The sequence below is a fragment of the Haemaphysalis longicornis genome, unplaced genomic scaffold, assembly GCF_048455015.1.
Source record: "Haemaphysalis longicornis isolate Haplotype H1 unplaced genomic scaffold, Haemaphysalis longicornis Haplotype H1 scaffold_6, whole genome shotgun sequence".
Taxonomy (NCBI): domain Eukaryota; kingdom Metazoa; phylum Arthropoda; class Arachnida; order Ixodida; family Ixodidae; genus Haemaphysalis; species Haemaphysalis longicornis.
In genome coordinates this window covers 104224134-104241978 of record NW_027526407.1, presented here as the reverse complement: position 1 = coordinate 104241978, position 17845 = coordinate 104224134, and the positions used below count along the sequence as shown (strand labels likewise).

The 17845-nt window shown below is 47.2% G+C and overlaps 1 protein-coding gene across 1 annotated transcript in view; it reads left to right on the top strand.

Moving 5' to 3' along the window:
* Positions 1-17245, top strand: part of LOC144141107 (MYG1 exonuclease-like) — a 26056-nt gene extending 8811 nt beyond the window's left edge. Inside the window, exons 4-9 of the mRNA XM_077672635.1 lie at positions 5951-6181; positions 7463-7541; positions 10168-10290; positions 13496-13704; positions 15556-15767; positions 17179-17245. Of these exons, the coding sequence (XP_077528761.1) occupies positions 5951-6181; positions 7463-7541; positions 10168-10290; positions 13496-13704; positions 15556-15721 (808 nt within the window). The 3' untranslated portion in view covers positions 15722-15767; positions 17179-17245. The remainder of the gene's footprint in view (positions 1-5950; positions 6182-7462; positions 7542-10167; positions 10291-13495; positions 13705-15555; positions 15768-17178) is intronic.
* The last annotated feature ends 600 nt before the right edge of the window (positions 17246-17845 follow it).

Sequence of the window (17845 nt, the reverse complement as noted above, 5' to 3'; positions counted from 1 at the left end):
GCGTCCTCATGCTCACATAACCGGTGTTTTAATATGTGCACATAAAAGCAAATAGCACTGTACCTATTTTACAGTTAAGAGAATGCTGTGCCTACACTGAGCTTCACTTATTTCACTGCCCTAGGTAATTGGCAGTCAAGGATGTAAATTGAGTGGCGTGACGACGATGCCGCTTCGCCCATTGGGCAGCTAGAGGGGATTCAAGGACTGTAAAATGAGTTGGGAAGGGAATTTTCATGAGTACATTACAGCATGTTTTTGCGCTAGAAATAAACAGTTGCACTGGCCAACTCTGATCAGTTGTGCTGATAAGCTCCAGAGTATGCTAAATCTTTGCAACTAGGTCGGCCGATTTTGATTGCTGTGTGCCGCTAAAGCTCTGCTTCCCCAAAACTAGTAATTCGAGTAATTGATTTGGGGGTTCAGTGCACCGAAGCTACACCCGTACTAGCGTCGCCACCTGCCTGGTTTTCGACCAACCCGACCGATTTTCTAGACAGCGAGCTGGTTGCCATTCCGTACTTAAAGGGGCCATGCAGACAAAATGCAAGTTTGTTTTATTCGAAAGATTTCGCGTTTTATAGTTCCCCCAGCGCTTGTCCGGCAGCAAATAATGCCGCAATCAATGAGAAAGTAAGAGGACAGGGTAAGGCGAAATGTAAAAAAAAATGACTTTTTTTTTATCGCAATTAGGGAAGTTCAGTTCCTTGTGCACATTTTCCATACTCACACTTTTTTTAGAAAGTTGTATTTCTCGCTCAAAAAAGTTTTTCCGAAAACAAGTAGTAAGTGACCACGCCCCCTTTTCGAATGTGCTCCGTGTTTGTTGTCATTTTTTTCCATCAAAAAACTTCCAGTTTCAGATAAAATCAGCTATATTCACATAATAGTCTGGCAACCATTGCATAGCTGATTTTTTAGCCAAGGCATTCCAAAGACGCCGGGCATGTTTTGTTTACATTTGTGCTTTGGTGCCCCTTGTTCAAACGCCTTGTGTTCCTAGGTGTATTACACCTTGTGTCGGTGTGCCGGGCGCATCAATAACTCGAGATGCCGAGGGTAAACAACGTCTTCGGCAAGCGTAGGTTTCGCGGCAACAGATACGCCCGTGTTGGAAACTCAGCAGGGATCGAGAGACTTGAGGCGCCGAACGCTCAACTGGCAAGCTCCTCAGCGTCGAAGCTTTCAGCTTTTTTGGCATCCTTCGAGGAAGAGAGTCCGCTGCAGAATGACAACGGGTATGCTCTGATGGACATGGATAATATTTCTGATATCATTAGAGTGAATTGTGCGTGCAAACTGTGCGGTGGAAGTGTTGAGCTAATCGAAATTGTGTCGCAGCGTGTAGGTGTTGCCAGCGTATATAGCTTGAACTGTGAGGCATGCAACACTGCAAAACGGTTTCAAACGTCAAGAAAAACGACTCGTGGCCTGTACGAAGCCAACCTCAGGCTAGTTTATGGCCTTAGAAGCATTGGCAAAGGAGCGGCTGCAGGAAGTGTACTGTGTGCCATGCTAAACCTCCCTAAGCCACCGACAAAGTTTGCAAGGTACAATAGCGCGCTACTAAGGCACATTGAGGCGGCTGCCAGGGAATCAATGAAAAGGGCTGCTGAAGAGGCTGTTGAGCTAAATGATGGTGACACGGACATCCCAGTTGCCCTTGACGGAAGCTGGCAAAAGCGTGGCCACTCATCCAATAATGGCATAGTCTCGGCGATCAGCGTAGACTCCTGGAAAGTGTTGGATGTCAAAGTCTTGCAAAGCGCTGTGCAAACTGTCGCACCAATGGCTCTGGGCACAAAGAGGTGTGCCAAAGCAACTACCAAGGCACCAGTGGTGGAATGGAAGTCTCAGGAGCACTGGCGATTTTCTCAAGAAGTGAGCAGATTTATGGCATGCATTACGTCAAATGCCTTGGGGACAGGGAAGGCAAAGCCTTTTTGGCGGTCAAGGCACAAAAGCCGTACGGGGAAGATGTTGAAATATTGAAGCTGGAATGCGTAGGCCTGGTCCAGAAAAGGATGGGTACAAGGTTGCAGAAGCTAAAGAAAGAAAACAAGGCTGGAACGCTGTCCGATGGAAAAGGCCTTTTTGGTCGAGGCCGACCGACTGATGGAGTTATAGATGAACTCTAGACATATTATGGATTGGCCACCAGGAGGAATGTGGGAAACCTTGAAGAAATGAGAAAGGCTGTTTGGGCGACCTACTTCTATTTGTCATCCACCGACAACAATCCATGCCATGGACTTTGCCCAAAAGGGCCAGATACGTGGTGTGCCAAAAACAGAAGTCTGACAGAGAGCAAGCCGTTTGCACACAAAGAAACTTTGCCTGCACTTGTCCTAGAAGCAATCAAACCTGTATGTAGGCAGCTATCGCAGGCTGACTTGCTGGAGAAGTGTCTTCATGGGCGAACCCAAAACGCAAACGAGTCCTTCAACCATGTTCTTTCAGAACGTGCGCAAAAAAACGTCTTTGTTGGGCTGAAAACTCTGAAGATTGCTACATTGGATGCAGTTATTTCATTCAATGGTGGTACCATGGCACGGGCCTACATTTTGAAGTCATTCAGTGTGAATCCTGGGCGCAACACCATCAAGTGGCTGAAGGAGGTCGACAACAACCGAAGATACTTTGCGGACCGAGCGGCACGACAGCTCACGAAAGAGGCAAGACAAGAAGGACGACAAGCTGAAAAGCACAAAAACGACTTTTATAGTGGTTACGAAGCTGGTGCTTTTTAAAGAATGGCTCCGGTGGTGTGTTTGGCAAAAAAGTATTGTTTTTCGCCTCTTTTTTTACTTCATACTTAATTATCTCAAAACAGTGTTTTTTATTACATAGGTACCATTATTTCCTCCGTCTTCCAGAATAACGACCTGATTTTTTTCCCTGTAATCTGCATAACTTGTCACATGTACTGTACTAGAATTAAAAAGATGCTTGCAACTGTTTTTTTGTTACACAACTTTTAATACTAAAATAATGCCAAAATTTAGGTGCTAACGGACAAAAAATCATAAAAAATTGAACTTTTGATCGATGTTCTTAATTCTAGTACAGTTAAAAAACACAAAATTTGAAAGAAAATGATGTTGTCACGGGGCACCTAGACGGCCAATGCTCTATACTGCCATGGCTCATCAAAGAAGACGACGAAGAAGTGGCTAGGTCGCAGCGCGCACTGCGACCCAGCCACTTGCACTATGGCTTTTTCTTCTCTCGTTGGCCGTCTAGGTGTCCCGTGACAATATATACTTTATGTAGATACCTTGGTTAGATGCTGAGAAAAATGTACCTCAAAATGGCCAAAAATGCATGGGAAGTGCAGTGCTTTCCCTGTGCCCTTAACCAATTTAGGTTAAAATTTTGATTCTCCCGCCAAATCGTGCGTTTTAGTGACGTCTGAAATGAAGTCATAGCGGCGCGTATTAAAACAAACTTCCACTGCATCATTCGGCTCTGCAGTTTTACTTGCCGCCAGTCCTCCCAGATGGCGCTACCATACTTAGCCACGGACCGTTGTCCACCGTGGCTTTGTTTTTGAGCGTATTTACACCTGGCTTGTTTTTGTTAGGGTGGAAAGTAATCTTTCTGTGGTATCCTCAACAAACAGGGTCACGTAATACAACGTCGCTTGCGCCAATCGGCCAGAGTCGTTTAAGACAACTCCAAAGCGGCGGACTGCTGTGCAACTAGAACAAGCATAGTGCGCCCAGTACCAACAGCAGTGCGCATCGGTACTTCTACGCTTACGTGCGTTTTCGTAACTTTCATTGTTTACCGCACCATTCTTACTGCTGTAAAAGGAATATGCATTACATTTAGCTGCAAATAGCTCATTCGGCAAGCTTATAAGCCCTGTTTAATTTGCGTTTGCTTTTGCCGGTTTCAGCCAGGTGCACAGATGGGCATAGGACATCATAGGTTCTGTTGCGGGGAATGGGCTAGTGGATTACATGGCCATTCCCTTTTTTCCTAATTATGTAGCTCAGTGATTCTCAAATGGGGGTCCGCGGACCCCTGGGGGTCCGCGAGAGCATTTGAGGGGTCCGCGAAGCCTACCTCAAAGCTTTTACTCCCGCCATTCTTTTCTCGATTTTGCCAGCACTTTCTTGCAATGCAAAAAATGTAGCTTTGTCGCATTACATGTACGTTTAGTTTCTCCGCGTAGACCTATTTTGTGTGCAAACTGTGTGGTGGAAGTGTTGAACTAATCGAAATTGCATCGCAGCGTGTAGGTGTTACCAGCTGGCTTGCACGACAAGCCAGCTATGAGAAGGAGAAAAGCATACACAGAAGAGGCAATATATAGGTGTTTAGAAGAATTTTAGATTCAATACCAGATTGTTTAACATGGCGCGCATCGTCATTAGCGTCAACCATAAAAGGCGGGCATCGAATAAGTGTGCAGGCTACGTAAGCTGCAAGTAGAAATTGTTTGATGTTATGACACCAAACAACATATGCTCCATCTTGGGGTCCCCCATCACTTTAGCAAGCCCAAAAGGGGTCCCTGGGGCAGTCATGGCTGAGAACCACTGATGTAGCTTATTTGAGTGAAGTGTGTGTTAAAAGTGGTGTCAGTATGATCAGTGTCCTTCAATGCTTCTCTGGTCATGAAACTCCCGGCCAAGTTTCGTACGGGGACAAAGGCTACCGCAAGGGGCGCAACCGCAGATCGGAGGGCATCGGGCAGCCACCGCTGCTCTGTAGCCAGACCGGCAGGCAGGAATGCAGTAGAAGCATGCCCGTTCACACCAAACTTTTTCGCCACTCACAGAATGATAAGTCCATTTGAGCGGCCCACGACACGTAAAGCGAGAGCGCACTGCTGATAAGGCGGCAAGCGTCTGTTTTATCTTACTCCGTGGTCCGTTCCCTGCCAAACGCGCTCTGACCACGCCCCCGGCTGCCCTCCGATAAACACCAGCGCCGCAGTGCGGCAGCGAACGAAGCTCTCCCATAGCGTGACGGCGAAGTTTCATGACCAGAAAGGCTTTGAAGGACTCTGGTACGATTCTAACAAGGCAACCTTTCGGATGAACGAAACTTGCATTTTGTCTGCATGGCCCCCTTAAAACCGGCCGTCATTGGCCCATTTTTTGGCCATCGTGCCGCGATTACTTTTTTCGGCATCTTATAAGCGTCAGTTCAGCAACCGCGGCGATAAATATGCGTGGAAAATCTGGGCAAAAACACACGAGCTGAGGAAATACATGGGCGAGATGCAAAGAAGAGATTTTAATGGATGAAGTATGTGTGGTTACTTTTTGGTGCAGCACATTCAGAGCAATGTTATGCTGATCTCTCTATAGAATAATGCTATAATAAATGTGACAGATCGCAGATAATGAATGGCCTCCTACCATTGTCCCTGAAGAAGAGAGTGTATGACAGCTGCATCTTACTGGTACTCACCTACGGGGCAGAAACTTGGAGGCTCACTAAGAGGGTTCAACTTAAACTGAGAACGACTGATTGAGCAACCGAATGGAAGATGATAGGTGTAACATTGAGAGGCAAGAAGAGAGCAGAGTGGGTCAGGGAACAACCGCATGTTAAGGACATATTAGGAGACATTAAGAAGAAGAAATGGATGTGGGCAGGGCATGTAATGCGAAGGCAATATAACTGTTGGTCATTAAGAGTAACAGAGTGGATCCCTAGAGAAGGCAAGCGTGGCAGGGGGCGGCAGATGGTTAGATGGGCAGAGGAGATCAATAGGTTTGCAGGGATAAATTGGTTCTAGTTAGCACAGGACCGGGATAATTGGAGATCCATGGGAGAGGCCTTTGCCCTGCTGTGGGCGTAGATAGGCTGGTGATGAAATGGGACAGAACAACTCCTTTGCCACTAAGTCACTGTGGCAAGTTTCCCGAACAACTGCATTTCTTCCCTTGCCCTTTGGCAAGACAGCTGAGGCCTATGCACACTACTGCAGGGGCTTTGTGGAGACGATGCACTCCCTGGACGCCACCAAGAAGTGGACCACCAAGCTGAGCAGTGCGGGGCTGGTGTACGTGCACCACGGCCGGGACGTGATCGCCCACACCTTGGGCTGGAAGGTGTCCGACCCCAGCGTGGAGGCCATCTACGACAAGGTGTACGAGAACTTCATGGAGGAGATCGACGCCATCGACAATGGCGTCAACATCTGTGAAGGGGAGCCGCGGTGAGCAGTCGGCCAGTGGGCTCCAAAGTGCCTTGAACACCTCAGAGTTGCGCAAACTTGACGCGGACACACTAGAAAGTCTAGGCCTTCTTGTTCTGTCCATGTCGAGTTTGCGCTGCTCCGAGGTGTTCAAGAACCCCTACCAAATACCGCATTTATTCGACTATAAGGCGAGATTTTTTTTTTATTCTCCAAAAACTGTAGTCTCAAAGTCATACCCCACCTTATATTCGTAGCTCGTTATATATATTAATGACGGTTCGCCCCGTTCTATGTGAGACGTTTATTGGTTGTACTGCTTGTGCATAGTTCATTTGTCGATTTCATTGCCATTTCCCACACCTTCCATATTCACTCCTTTCTCTTTTTATCCCCAGTACCCTCTCCCCAGTGGGGAGTAGCAGGCCCACGATCACTTCGTCAGGCCGATCTCTTCTCCTTTTCAATAAACAGTCTCTCTCTCTCTCTCTCTCTCTCTCTCTCTCTCTCTCTCTCTCTCTCTCTCTCTCTCTCTCTCTCTCTCTCTCTCTCTCTCTCTCTCTCCCTCTCCCTCTCTCTTTCCTCTTTCCCTCCCTCTGGACTCCACCCTCGCCTTACAATCGTGACTGCTGTATAATCAAATAAATACGGTTGTAGCCCAATTGTCAATTTTTTTCCAAAGTGTCTGCTGGTGAATGGGGCCGCTGTGCTGCGGCTTCTCGAGGCTCAACTTCGAATCCATAGTTGCCACTGTCTGGGAGGGCAATATCCCTGAGACTGTGTGCAAGCAAGTCTGTTAAGGTTAATCTACAAGCAGGGTGTCCTCTGATAAGGAGAACTGTAAATTATTGGGGAATACGGGAAGTCTGGAATAAATTGGGGAATTCCAGCATTTCCCCTCTAAGTCAGGGAGAAGGAATCTTCTGATTGTATGGAAGGGCGTGGGCTGGGCCTTGTGTCTGAGACTCAACTGGCAAGGCTGTGATGCCTATAGTGATTCATGTGTTTAGAGTGCATGCCTAGCGGTTGATGACTGTCTCTTTATATTCATTCCTGCAACCACATGAGATGGAAATATATTCCTTCCTGCACCCTTTACAGCTCAATAAATGTGGCATCTCTCCCTCTCTCCTTTCCTCCCCCCCCCTTTCCCCCCTCTCTCTAGTTTCTGAAATCCTGCCGCATGTTTGGAGTGCCCCTGTTTCACGAACAGAGCCATTGCCTGTTTGTTTCTTAATCGTGGCCTCCTTGTGCACACCTGGCATTGGGCGTTAACGGCGGTCGTGACAATGCTTGTTGCAGCTACCGGATCGGAACGAACCTGAGCTCACGAGTGGGCCACCTCAACCCTCCCTGGAACGAGCCCGACCCCAAGCCAGACGTAAGTGCAATCCGTGGCCCAGCACTGAAAGCGGGCACTATACGTCCTGCCGTGCTCTTTTTTTTTTTTTTTTTTTTTTTTTCATGTTCACTTGCAAACTAAGAAATTCACCGTACTAGCGAACATTAACACAGAGACAGAGGTAAAAGGGAGACGAAACGCACGCTAGAACTTCAACTCAGTTTGTGCAGCAGAAACGCAGAAAACGTCTGTGTGTACACGAAACGTGGAAAGGGGGAAAATACAGTGAAAGCAAACAATGGTATCGCACACGTCGCACTTGCTCACATCACAAAGCCACATCACAGTGCCGGCCGATATCACGCGGCGTACGTTAAGCCTACACGTGTATGTGGCTATCACCCCTCGCCCGTGCGCAACCTGCTCCCCCCTCTCCAAAAAAAACGATTTCCTTTGCGGACAGCACCAAGGACGGTGAACTGACACACCTTTCCTCTGCTCTGCCTATCATGAAGGCCTCAAAAATTTCTCGTTCTATTTCCGAGGAAGCCCTGTACAAGATGCGCGTCTGTGAGAAACCTTTGCATCTGTGTTAAAGGAGCCATGAAGAGAAAATACAACTTCGTTTAATTTGAAAGAACTAAGATTCAATATCTCACGCAGCTCCATTACAGCCCCAAAACATGTTTTTTTAACGAAAAAAAGCAAGCATTATTTAAAAACTTTCAAATTTGGCGCCACAGGGACGTGTTATGAGCAAGAGTGACGTCATACGGGTCGACAATAAAACATAATTTTCAGTGCGTTAGCTGCACGTTAGCATTCAAGCGATGCGCGGTCACATGGAACTAGAGGCCCCATTGCAGGCGTCCAGTCATGTGTCGTCGCGACAGGTCAATTAGGCGGCCACCAATCGCACAAACGAGGTTCCCTGGCGTCATAGAAAAGTTGCGGGAAATTGGCTAGGGGGTCGCCATGGCTTCACACGTTTTCTTTAATACCTCCGATATTTGTTCCAAGGTTGCGATGATATTGGTATCATTGTTATCTGGACTAAGCAGTCTTTCTAATCTACCCAACTTGTATTTTGTCTTCATGGCTCCTTTAATGTTCACTAGTACGATGAATTCCGTAGTTAGCAACCAACTCGCTCAACTTGGCGCCTTCTTTACCTGCTAACGTGGCCTCGTGAATACAGATGCCATTGTTGTAACTGTGCCTGTGCTTACTGTGTCAAAAACAAACTCGAAGCAGCTGATGTGCCAGTCCGCATAGTGCCGGTTCAAAGCTAACACTTTGCGATCACTAATGTGAAGGGTGAAATTGACCATTTCTTAGGGAAGCTCGAGCAACTGGTGCAAAAAAAAATAAAAAAAAAAATAGAAGAAGCCCTCGATATCACTTTGACAAGAAATGTCTTATGGCGCCAAAAAAAAATGCAGCAACAAACATAAATGCCTGAGTCATGGTTCGGAAGGAACTGCGCAACGTTCACATGCATGCACGCTGCTGTGCAAAAATTTGAGGCTGGTATCCACCGAGTGCAGGGGAGTTCACACGTTATATTTAATACATAATGTCTCGCATCTAACATTACTGGTACAGTAGCCGACCAATTTTTCTCTTACCTGGAAGGGAATGAAAAATAGTCCGAATAAAAGAGCAGTCCAGAAAAATCTGTGAGCCATTACTCTCCTATGGGACAACTGGCAGTTCCTCAGGAAAGTCCATCGAATATCCAGCAAGCAAGCCCGAATTTTTGGAGTCCGACGAAACAGTCGGCTGCTGTAGTAGTATTCCCAAATGGCTTCTGTCAAGGGTAAGTTGTGCCTCAATTAAAAAATTGTTTCTGACGGGAGCGCGTAACGTTTTAGCACCGAGACTGCTGCATAATAAAAACGTGCAGCCTTTAAATCAACATTTTTTCATGCCTCTTCTAAATGCCCCATATATAACTCAGAAAAAAAGGCGCAAGTTTAGAGTAGGGCAAATTTTTTCAGCCGTTTAATCAAAGCAAACGGCTTCGTTCATCCTGCCGCCGATAAGGTACCCTTGTCAGCATTGCAGGGAAGCACTTTGCCACCCTCCCACTGGTCCTGAATTCATTGTAGAGGGCACGTTTCGACCACGCTTTCAGTGGAGCATTCCTTGTATCATTCAACACCATTCAGACTATATTTTCTTATTTTTTATTTTTATTTTTTAACATGCCTAATTGAATGACAGCGTCTGGCGGCGACATGCCGTCATCCTGTGTTGACGTGAAACAGAGTTTTGTGTCGCTCAAGTTTAACGAGCTGTAAAATTAGTTCTAAGCAATGCATCCAAACCCACTTCCTATAGTGCATTCACCAGTGTTCATAGTATCAGATAATATGAAGATTACTGTTTTATGGCCAACACTGTTTTGTACGTTGTTCCTCCAAAAAAAGGCTCATTATCTCTGATTATCATTCTAACTGATTGACTTACTCAAAAAAAATGGTGAAATGTTTGAAATCATTGGGAAAAAAAGCAGCAAGACTGGCACGTTTATTCATACAGTTCACTTAAAAATTGAACGAAATTGTTTTAAGACCCACGTCCCCCCTTGACGTCGGTTGGAGCAGCGAAAAAACGGCTTGCCCTTGCTGGCTTCCTCCCCCTTTTTCGTTCCCGGCTGCAGGAGCAGTTTGGGAAGGCCATGCGGCTGGCAGGCGAGGAGTTCCTCGAGCGGGTGCGCTTCTACGCTACCAGCTGGCTGCCCGCCCGCGACCTGGTCCTGGCAGCGCTGCAAAAACGCCACAAGGTGAGGGGGGCCACCAGCCGGGCATTGCAGGCACGGCTGCCGACCCACGACGCTGGAGGGAGGCGCCTTTTCATTGTACAATTTCTGTTTAACACGTTTCTTCTTTGAAGGGGCTTTGTTGTTTACTTTATTTGCTTTATTCGAGAGATTTCGCGATTTGTGATGCCCCCACCCAGCGCTTGTCCAGAAGCAAGTTAGAGTTTAGAAGTTGGAATTTCGATTCTCCTGCCAAATCGTGATGTCTGCAATGATGTCATATTTCCTTGGCGCCTTGTTTGCCGTTAGTCAACCTAGATGGCGCCACCATACCACGATGGACTGTTTTTGCCTTTGTTTCTGACCGTATTTGTACCTGGCTTGTTTTGAAACATTGTGTTCACTCGACAAATATGGTCACGTAGGACACCATCGCTTACGCCAATCGGCCAGTGTCATCTGAGACAACCCCAAAGCGCCACAGTACGAGCAGCAGTGCACTTCGGTACTTCTATGATTACGTGTGCTTTCGTAACTTCCACTGTTTAACCTCACCATTGTTACTACTATAAACAGAATGCCGCCTAAATGTAAGCACAAATAGCTCGTTCGGCAAGCTTATAGGCCCTGCCTAATTTGCATTTGCTTTTGCCACCCTCTGCCAATCGCAGAGCTGTCTGGTATGACATCATAGGTTCTGTTGCGGGAAATGAGCTAGTGGGTCGCACGGCCATTCGCTTTTTTCCTAATTATGTAGCTTATTTGAGCGAAGTTGATGTTAAAAGTGCTTCCAGCATGATTCTAACCAGGCAGTCTTTCGAATGAACCAAACTTGTGTTTTGTCCTCATGGCTCCTTTAAAGAGAAGGGTCTTTCTTGGGCTAGTTGAACACAGAAATTTTGATCTGTCTGTCTGTCTGTCTCCCTCGATTCAGTGGCCCTGTCAAAGCTAATGCAGAGGTTGAACGATGCGCTTATATACCCACAGACATTTTATACCCACAAACAAATTTTATATCTACAATCAGAATGAAAAACTGCCTATGTCCCCCAATTTTCATCGTCATAACTGTGAAAATAAACTTTTTGATCAAAGACCCATGTGCCTCCTTAAAAAAAAATGTGCGCCAACTTTGAGTCAATCATACCAAGGCCACTGACAGTGGAATCTTTTTTGCAAGGCCTTGCTTGCATGCGAATAGAAATTTTTTTACCTCTGTTTCGTCTTTTTCTTTTTTTGCGCAACCGGCTTGCAACAATTATCAGTTATAGCGATGGGATTTCCTTGTCATTTGGATGTTGTTATAAGTGGACTAGACTGGAATACCCTCCTGCTTGAGGGCCTTTAGATGTATCTTGAATGGGTAAATAACTGAAGGGTCTAGCACCAAGTCACCAGTCAGACTTTCTTTTTCACGGGCGTCACCGGAGGCGTGCTTAGGTGCAGCCCGTGAGGTCGCAGTGTCGAGAGCAAGCCTCGAGCTCCTTACTTGCCTGCGGTCACCGTGACCAGCGGCAATCAGGTTTGACACCCACAGAAGAGTCCAGTGGGCTCCAATCTGGGACGAGGAGGAAAGAGGGGCTAGGTGCTGGACAGCTTGTTTGTGCAACGATGAACACGTGGGATAAGAATGGGGTGGAGTGCATTCGGCAGGCATTCTCGATAATGAATGCCAGTTTACTACTATCACTGGAGAAGAAAGTGAATGGCAGCTGCATCTTACCGGCACTCACCTACGGGGCAGAAACTTGGAGGCTCACTGAGAGGGTTTAACTTGAATTGAGGACGACTCAGCGGGCAATGGAACAGAAGATGATAGGTGTAACATTGAGGGACAAGAGGAGAGCGGAGTGGGTCAGCGAACAAACGCGTGTTAAGGACATATTAGTAGAAATTAAGAAGAATTGGACGTGGAAGGGCATGTAATGCGAAGGCAAGAAAACCATTGGTCAAGGGTTACTACAGAGGGGATCCCTAGAGAAGGCAAGCGTGGCAGGGGCAGCAGAAAGTTAGATGGGCAGATGAGATCAAAAAGTTTGCGGGGATAAATTGGCCGCATTTAGCGCAGCACCGAGATAATTGGAGATTAATGGGAGAGGTCTTTGTCCTGCAGTGGGCGTAGATAGGCTGGTGGTGGTGGTGATGATGATGATGATGAACACACGCACACTTGCAGCCTGTGCGAGGAAACAAGCTTGGCTGTTGTTACCCAAGTTTGCCACCCCCATCATCCTGGCTGAGTCTGTCTGCCTGTCTCCGGAGGACAACACCCATGCTTCATTCACAGTAGGCACACACTCACTGTGTCGTGGGCACAAGCTAAGTGTAGCAAGATACACATGCGCTCATGACACACGTGCAACATTAACAAACAAGTAAAATCTACCGCAAATCTATACACCAATGTATACAATGACACCCCATGTTACATTGTCATGGGAGCTGCGAAAATGCACTCTGTAAACTGGCCTCTCAAGCCCTGCTTACTTACCACCAGTCAAATTGACGCCATTTAAAAGCACAAGCACAGTGTTCATTTTGAATCTTTATTTTTTGTTTGTTTGTTTGTTTACATCATCTGCTGCACGGTTTTTAAAAATCAAGAACGGGGCTTTAACTTCATTTCTTCTTGTTTTGAGGGAGCATGTTTGCTGTTGCTTGGTCTCTGAAAGGACAGATGCCAGAGTGACAGAACCCGGCCAGTACTGCGAGTGCAGCTTGACAGAAACCACGAGCCTTTGTCACGTTGATTGCTTCTTTCTTTTTTGGTGGTGAGTACTCGACAGGCACTTGCATACTGGCGGAATGTTCCGGTCGAGAGAACTCGTGCATGGTGGGCCACAGGAGAAGGTGGTTGTAGTTACTCTGTGACTTCAAGCGAAGTGTGCATACCAAATGGCTTTTTATGCTTTTTTTGTTCTCCTGTAGCCCAGATAGCAAGCAGGGGGTGGTGAGTGTGGACCCTGTTGAACAGCTGATTCCTCTTTTTATTTTGCATGGTTTTTTTTTTTTTTTTTTTTGTAACCCAGCTTTGAAACAGTGCACCAACTGCCCCATTGATGTTAACCAAGAGAGGGGAAAGAACGGTCCCCTGCGGCATGCCTTGGCCTCCAACAGGGGCAGGGGCGATTGTGTGTCGCCAACTCAAGGAGCAAAACCTTGCTGCCTAATCTCGAGCGTTGCGGTTGGTCGAGCGCTTGTGCGTGCGCGTTTGTTTCATGCCATGCAGGTCGGTGGTGGCGATGGGGAGACGGCAAAGGGGGTTGGCAGCAGCGTGGTGACCCTGTCGCAAGGGGGCTGCCCCTGGAAAGAGCACTTGCTGGCTCTGGAGGAAGAGCTGGACATCCCCGGGGAGGTCAAGTTTGTCCTCTACCAGGACCAGGCAGGCAGCTGGCGCGTCCAGGGGGTGCCCCGTACCAGCGGGTCGTTTGAATGCCGGTGAGCGAGGGGGCTGTGTTCCGCCCTGTTCGGTGCTCTCCTCGGGAATTTTTGAAAGGTGGACATTTTCAAAAAGTTTCTCAAAAAGTCCGCAAGAAAGGGCCACGAAAATAATTGCCCCATGATAAGTAATAAAGAAAACAGACGGGCCTTTCACAACGGCAGCCACTGTCTCCAGCTATCTACACCGGTGGGAAGATCATAGGAGCATAGGACGGCTATCTTGGATCCGCCAATGGCTTACCTCCAACAAAATGGGCACTGCCCATATTCTTGCCCGCTTTGGCAGCTGCCATTCAGTTCCATTGGCACTGTGTAAAAAAAAACAATTTACACACAGACATACTAGGACGAAAAGGTCAACAACCACTTCCTTTACCACACAGCGTATCCATTACGTTCCCTGGTCCTGAAACATGGCCATGTTGAAAGCAGAAAAAACTTTGTTCCCGGCGAGCAATTAGAATTAGAATGTGCGCAACTCACGACGCAACAGTTTATTTTGGTTTTATGTGTGATGTCATGCTGAAATGTGCTGCGAGGAATTTTGAATTTGGGATGTTTCTGCAACTGACGACAACTTTTCCCTGGCCTTCACCCAAACGAGTGATGTCCACCGTGGTCGCTAAATCCAAATTCTTCCGTTTTGTTTCGCGACCATGGCTCCAAAGACATCCCGCCGCGAACAAAACGAACATTCACCATACTATAGTGACCACCACGCTTCACTGGTCTCCATGTCAGCAGAGCACGCAACGCTAGGTCGCAACGCCTCCCCTCAGTTTCCCCTTCCTCTTTCGCATCCCGTCACACCCTGCGTTCTTGTGATCGTGAGGCTAGCGCATCGAGCAGGTGTTGAAGGCATAGAGTTTCTTAGTAAGTCTTGAAGGCAACCCAAGTGATGTGGCGTGCGAGAAGTCATCATTGTCATTGCCCACAACTCCATCAGGAGAAGCGTACTTGCAGAGGCACTTGCGTAGCAGCATTTGAAATATGGAATGGGACAGTAGACGAGAGTTCGATACACGCATACAAAACTGCTATACTTTTAAGTGCACAATACTTTAGGGCCGCTCTTTGTCGTCGTAGCTTGCTCGCTGGACCCAAGTAGAGCCACACGGCGTTCCGTTGTCGCGGCGTAACCCAGAGGCTTCGAAAGCCAAGCGGTTTATGTAGTCATAAGCGTTCGAAACTCGTGAACCGCTGGCACTTGTCCTACATCTCCCTGTTGTTTAGCGCAGAGAAAACTGTAGGTACATTTGAGGGGAAATATACGTAATTAACCACCAGCACCTGCGTTCATTTAGTTAGGAACACTCATTGGGTTGCTTTTTACAATAGTAGGCTGGAAAAAGTGGCAGTGCAACGCCCACACGTGCGGGAGGAAAGAAAAGCAAGCACAAAAAGAACAGAACTCCCGCTGGCGCAGTTTCAGGCAGGGGGCGTGCGAGCACTGCGAAGGCGGGAAATTTGAATTGCACTGGGTGGTAGCAGTGAGCGGATAACTGCGGTACAGCCCATTACGGTGAATCACTGCTCTGCACTTCCGACAGCTTTCACGTTGAGTGGAACGGCTTTAATTTTTTATTGCATAGGATTTCCACGGAAATGTTTTGACTGTTCGATATATGCAATAATTACATATGTCCAGGTTCAGCGTATCTGGGATCGACTGTATTGCAAAGAATGGTGGCCTTAAGACCTTCCGAAAAGGCAGTTGAAGTTACGGGGGAGTCGGGTAGCCGATGCCATTCCCTCATCGCTCCAGGAAAGAAACTGAGCCTGAAGCAGCGACTGTAGGGCATTGGAGGTGAGATTGAGTGCGTGCCGTGACGGAGCCTTGTGGTGCAGGGTGTTCCTGCCCGAGGAGTGGCGGGGCCTGCGAGACGAGCAGCTGTGCCAGGTGGCGGGCATCGAGGGCTGCATCTTTGTCCACGCCAGCGGCTTCATCGGGGGCCACCAGACCAGGGAGGGCGCCACCCAGATGGCCCTGCACACCCTCAAGGCCACCGCCTAGGACAACCACCACCCGGGTGACGGGGGGGCCTCAGACGCTCGGCCAGGTGATGTGCGGCGTTTGCCAAGCAAAAGTTTGTCTGTGTAACCACTGAACGCCACTGTCAATGCCGTTCCAAGTGAACGACATTAGCTATAACTAACATTCGCTTTGCCCATGCAGGTCCACGCTGCAAAGGGAATGTCATTTGATAGTGGTAGTAGTGACGGTTAGGTAACTTGCACAATTGCAGTGTAATAGTGTAAATGCATCCATAATGTTTTTATACGCTCTAATAGTTTGAAAGCAAAACAAATTGGCTTCTTTTTAAGCAAGAAAGAGAGCATTCCTGTTCAGTAGAACGGAAAGTTGAGCTAGTTGGGTCTGATTCATAATTAGAGCGCAGAGCACTATATTAAAGCACTGTATCAGTCAAACCAAACGCTGCTTAAATGTGAGGCAGCGCGAGCATGAGAATTCCACAAAAGGAACGCCGAACTACATTGTAAAGCCTGCAAAGGGAGCCAGCCAGCCTGTGGGAGCGCGACAGCAGAAAATGTGCACAAAGATGGCACGTGTCGACTCATCATGGAAGCCTACAGATACGGAAATCAGGAGACACAAGCGTCGCCCTGGCAAAGCCAGGAACGTTTGGCGTTACCAGCAGTTATTAGTGGTTTCCGAATACTCGAAACTTCAAAAACCTTGTGAGCAGTGTTTGCTATTCAATTCAATTCCAAGCATGCACTGTTTTACCATTTGAACTCTCCGAAGTTTTCAATTGTTTATAATTCAACAAGTTACGGAGCAAAAGTGGGCTCTACCGCTTGGCATGGCCTGTGTGGCTGGCTTGCTTGCACGACGCCCGAGCAGTGCAAGAAAAGCTTAAAGTAGAAACTAATATAAACCATATGCGTAATCTGGCTCGGTTTCGACAAAAAAAAAACTACCATTTAAGGAATGAAGAACTTTGGGTGTTCTCTAGGGCTCGTTTGAATACAGGGAAAGAGTGGTTACCAATACTCTGCCCTCCCATTTAAATGCATTTGAGTGTGCTGATTTTGATGTGTACACATGTTCGAAGCCTCAACAACGTGCCATGCACAGCAAAATGTCTGGTTAGCCTTTTTTCGTGTCTTTTGTTTGCTTTTTTGTTTGCCTATTTTTGTGCACCCGTTGAAGATAACGGGAAATTACGTGTGATGCAAAGAAATGTATTACCGGAAGCCGTTTATCGTTTATTTTCCTGGTTTTCGGTGTTATAACCGCGTTCGCCTTGTCACGACGCTGCTGTTGAGTAGAAAGGGGACTGCGGCCTTGTCCAGCTGTCTACTGCAGCTTTTTTCCACCGCTCTTTTTTCTTCTGTCCGTATTTATGAAGCAGAGAAAGTTGTAACGCAAATAAATTTAGTTTTAGGTTTAAATTTGTGTGAAGTTGCTAATTGCTCTCGTGTTTTTCTTTTCTTTCTCTTTTTTAGGTGATGCCACGGGACAAGGCAGAGGGTTGAGTTTGTAAAAAAATAAATTTTATGTATCTGTGTTCAACCCAACACGTGTCAGAAGCCTTTGCTGGTGGAGCTACAGGCTTTGCCTGCGTGCATGCATTCGGTGAGCATGCATGATCAAATACACTGGGCTCGCATGAGCGCCTGTATTTTTTCGAGACCTGGTCACTCAAGCCACTGCGCGATACATACCAATAATGGAATTGTTGACCAAGAACGGACACCTTACGTGCGAGTAACGGAATTGCTGTTTGGACAGAATGGGTGCTTTGCGTGAAATTCCGAGTTGCATGATAGAAACAGTGCAAGGGATATAGGACGAGAAAAGCTGACAAGGACGGCCACTGGCTGGCGACTAAATTTTATTGAAAGAACCAGTGAAATATATATGAAAAAGCAAGAGCGCAAGCAAAACAGGAAAGGCAAACGAAGGTTAGAAAAAGATAATCAAACAGAGGTGTCGCCCACCGCAGCCACACCGCCCAAATAACTCATCTCTTCGGCATGCATCGCTATTGACGGCATGCTTACGCACGAGTCCTTCATTTTGTAGATTGTGAACGCCTCCATAACTTCACGTGTGCGTTGATCCGGGTGCCTGGTCACAATCGAGGCATGGTCGAGCTTAGGCGAGCAGCTA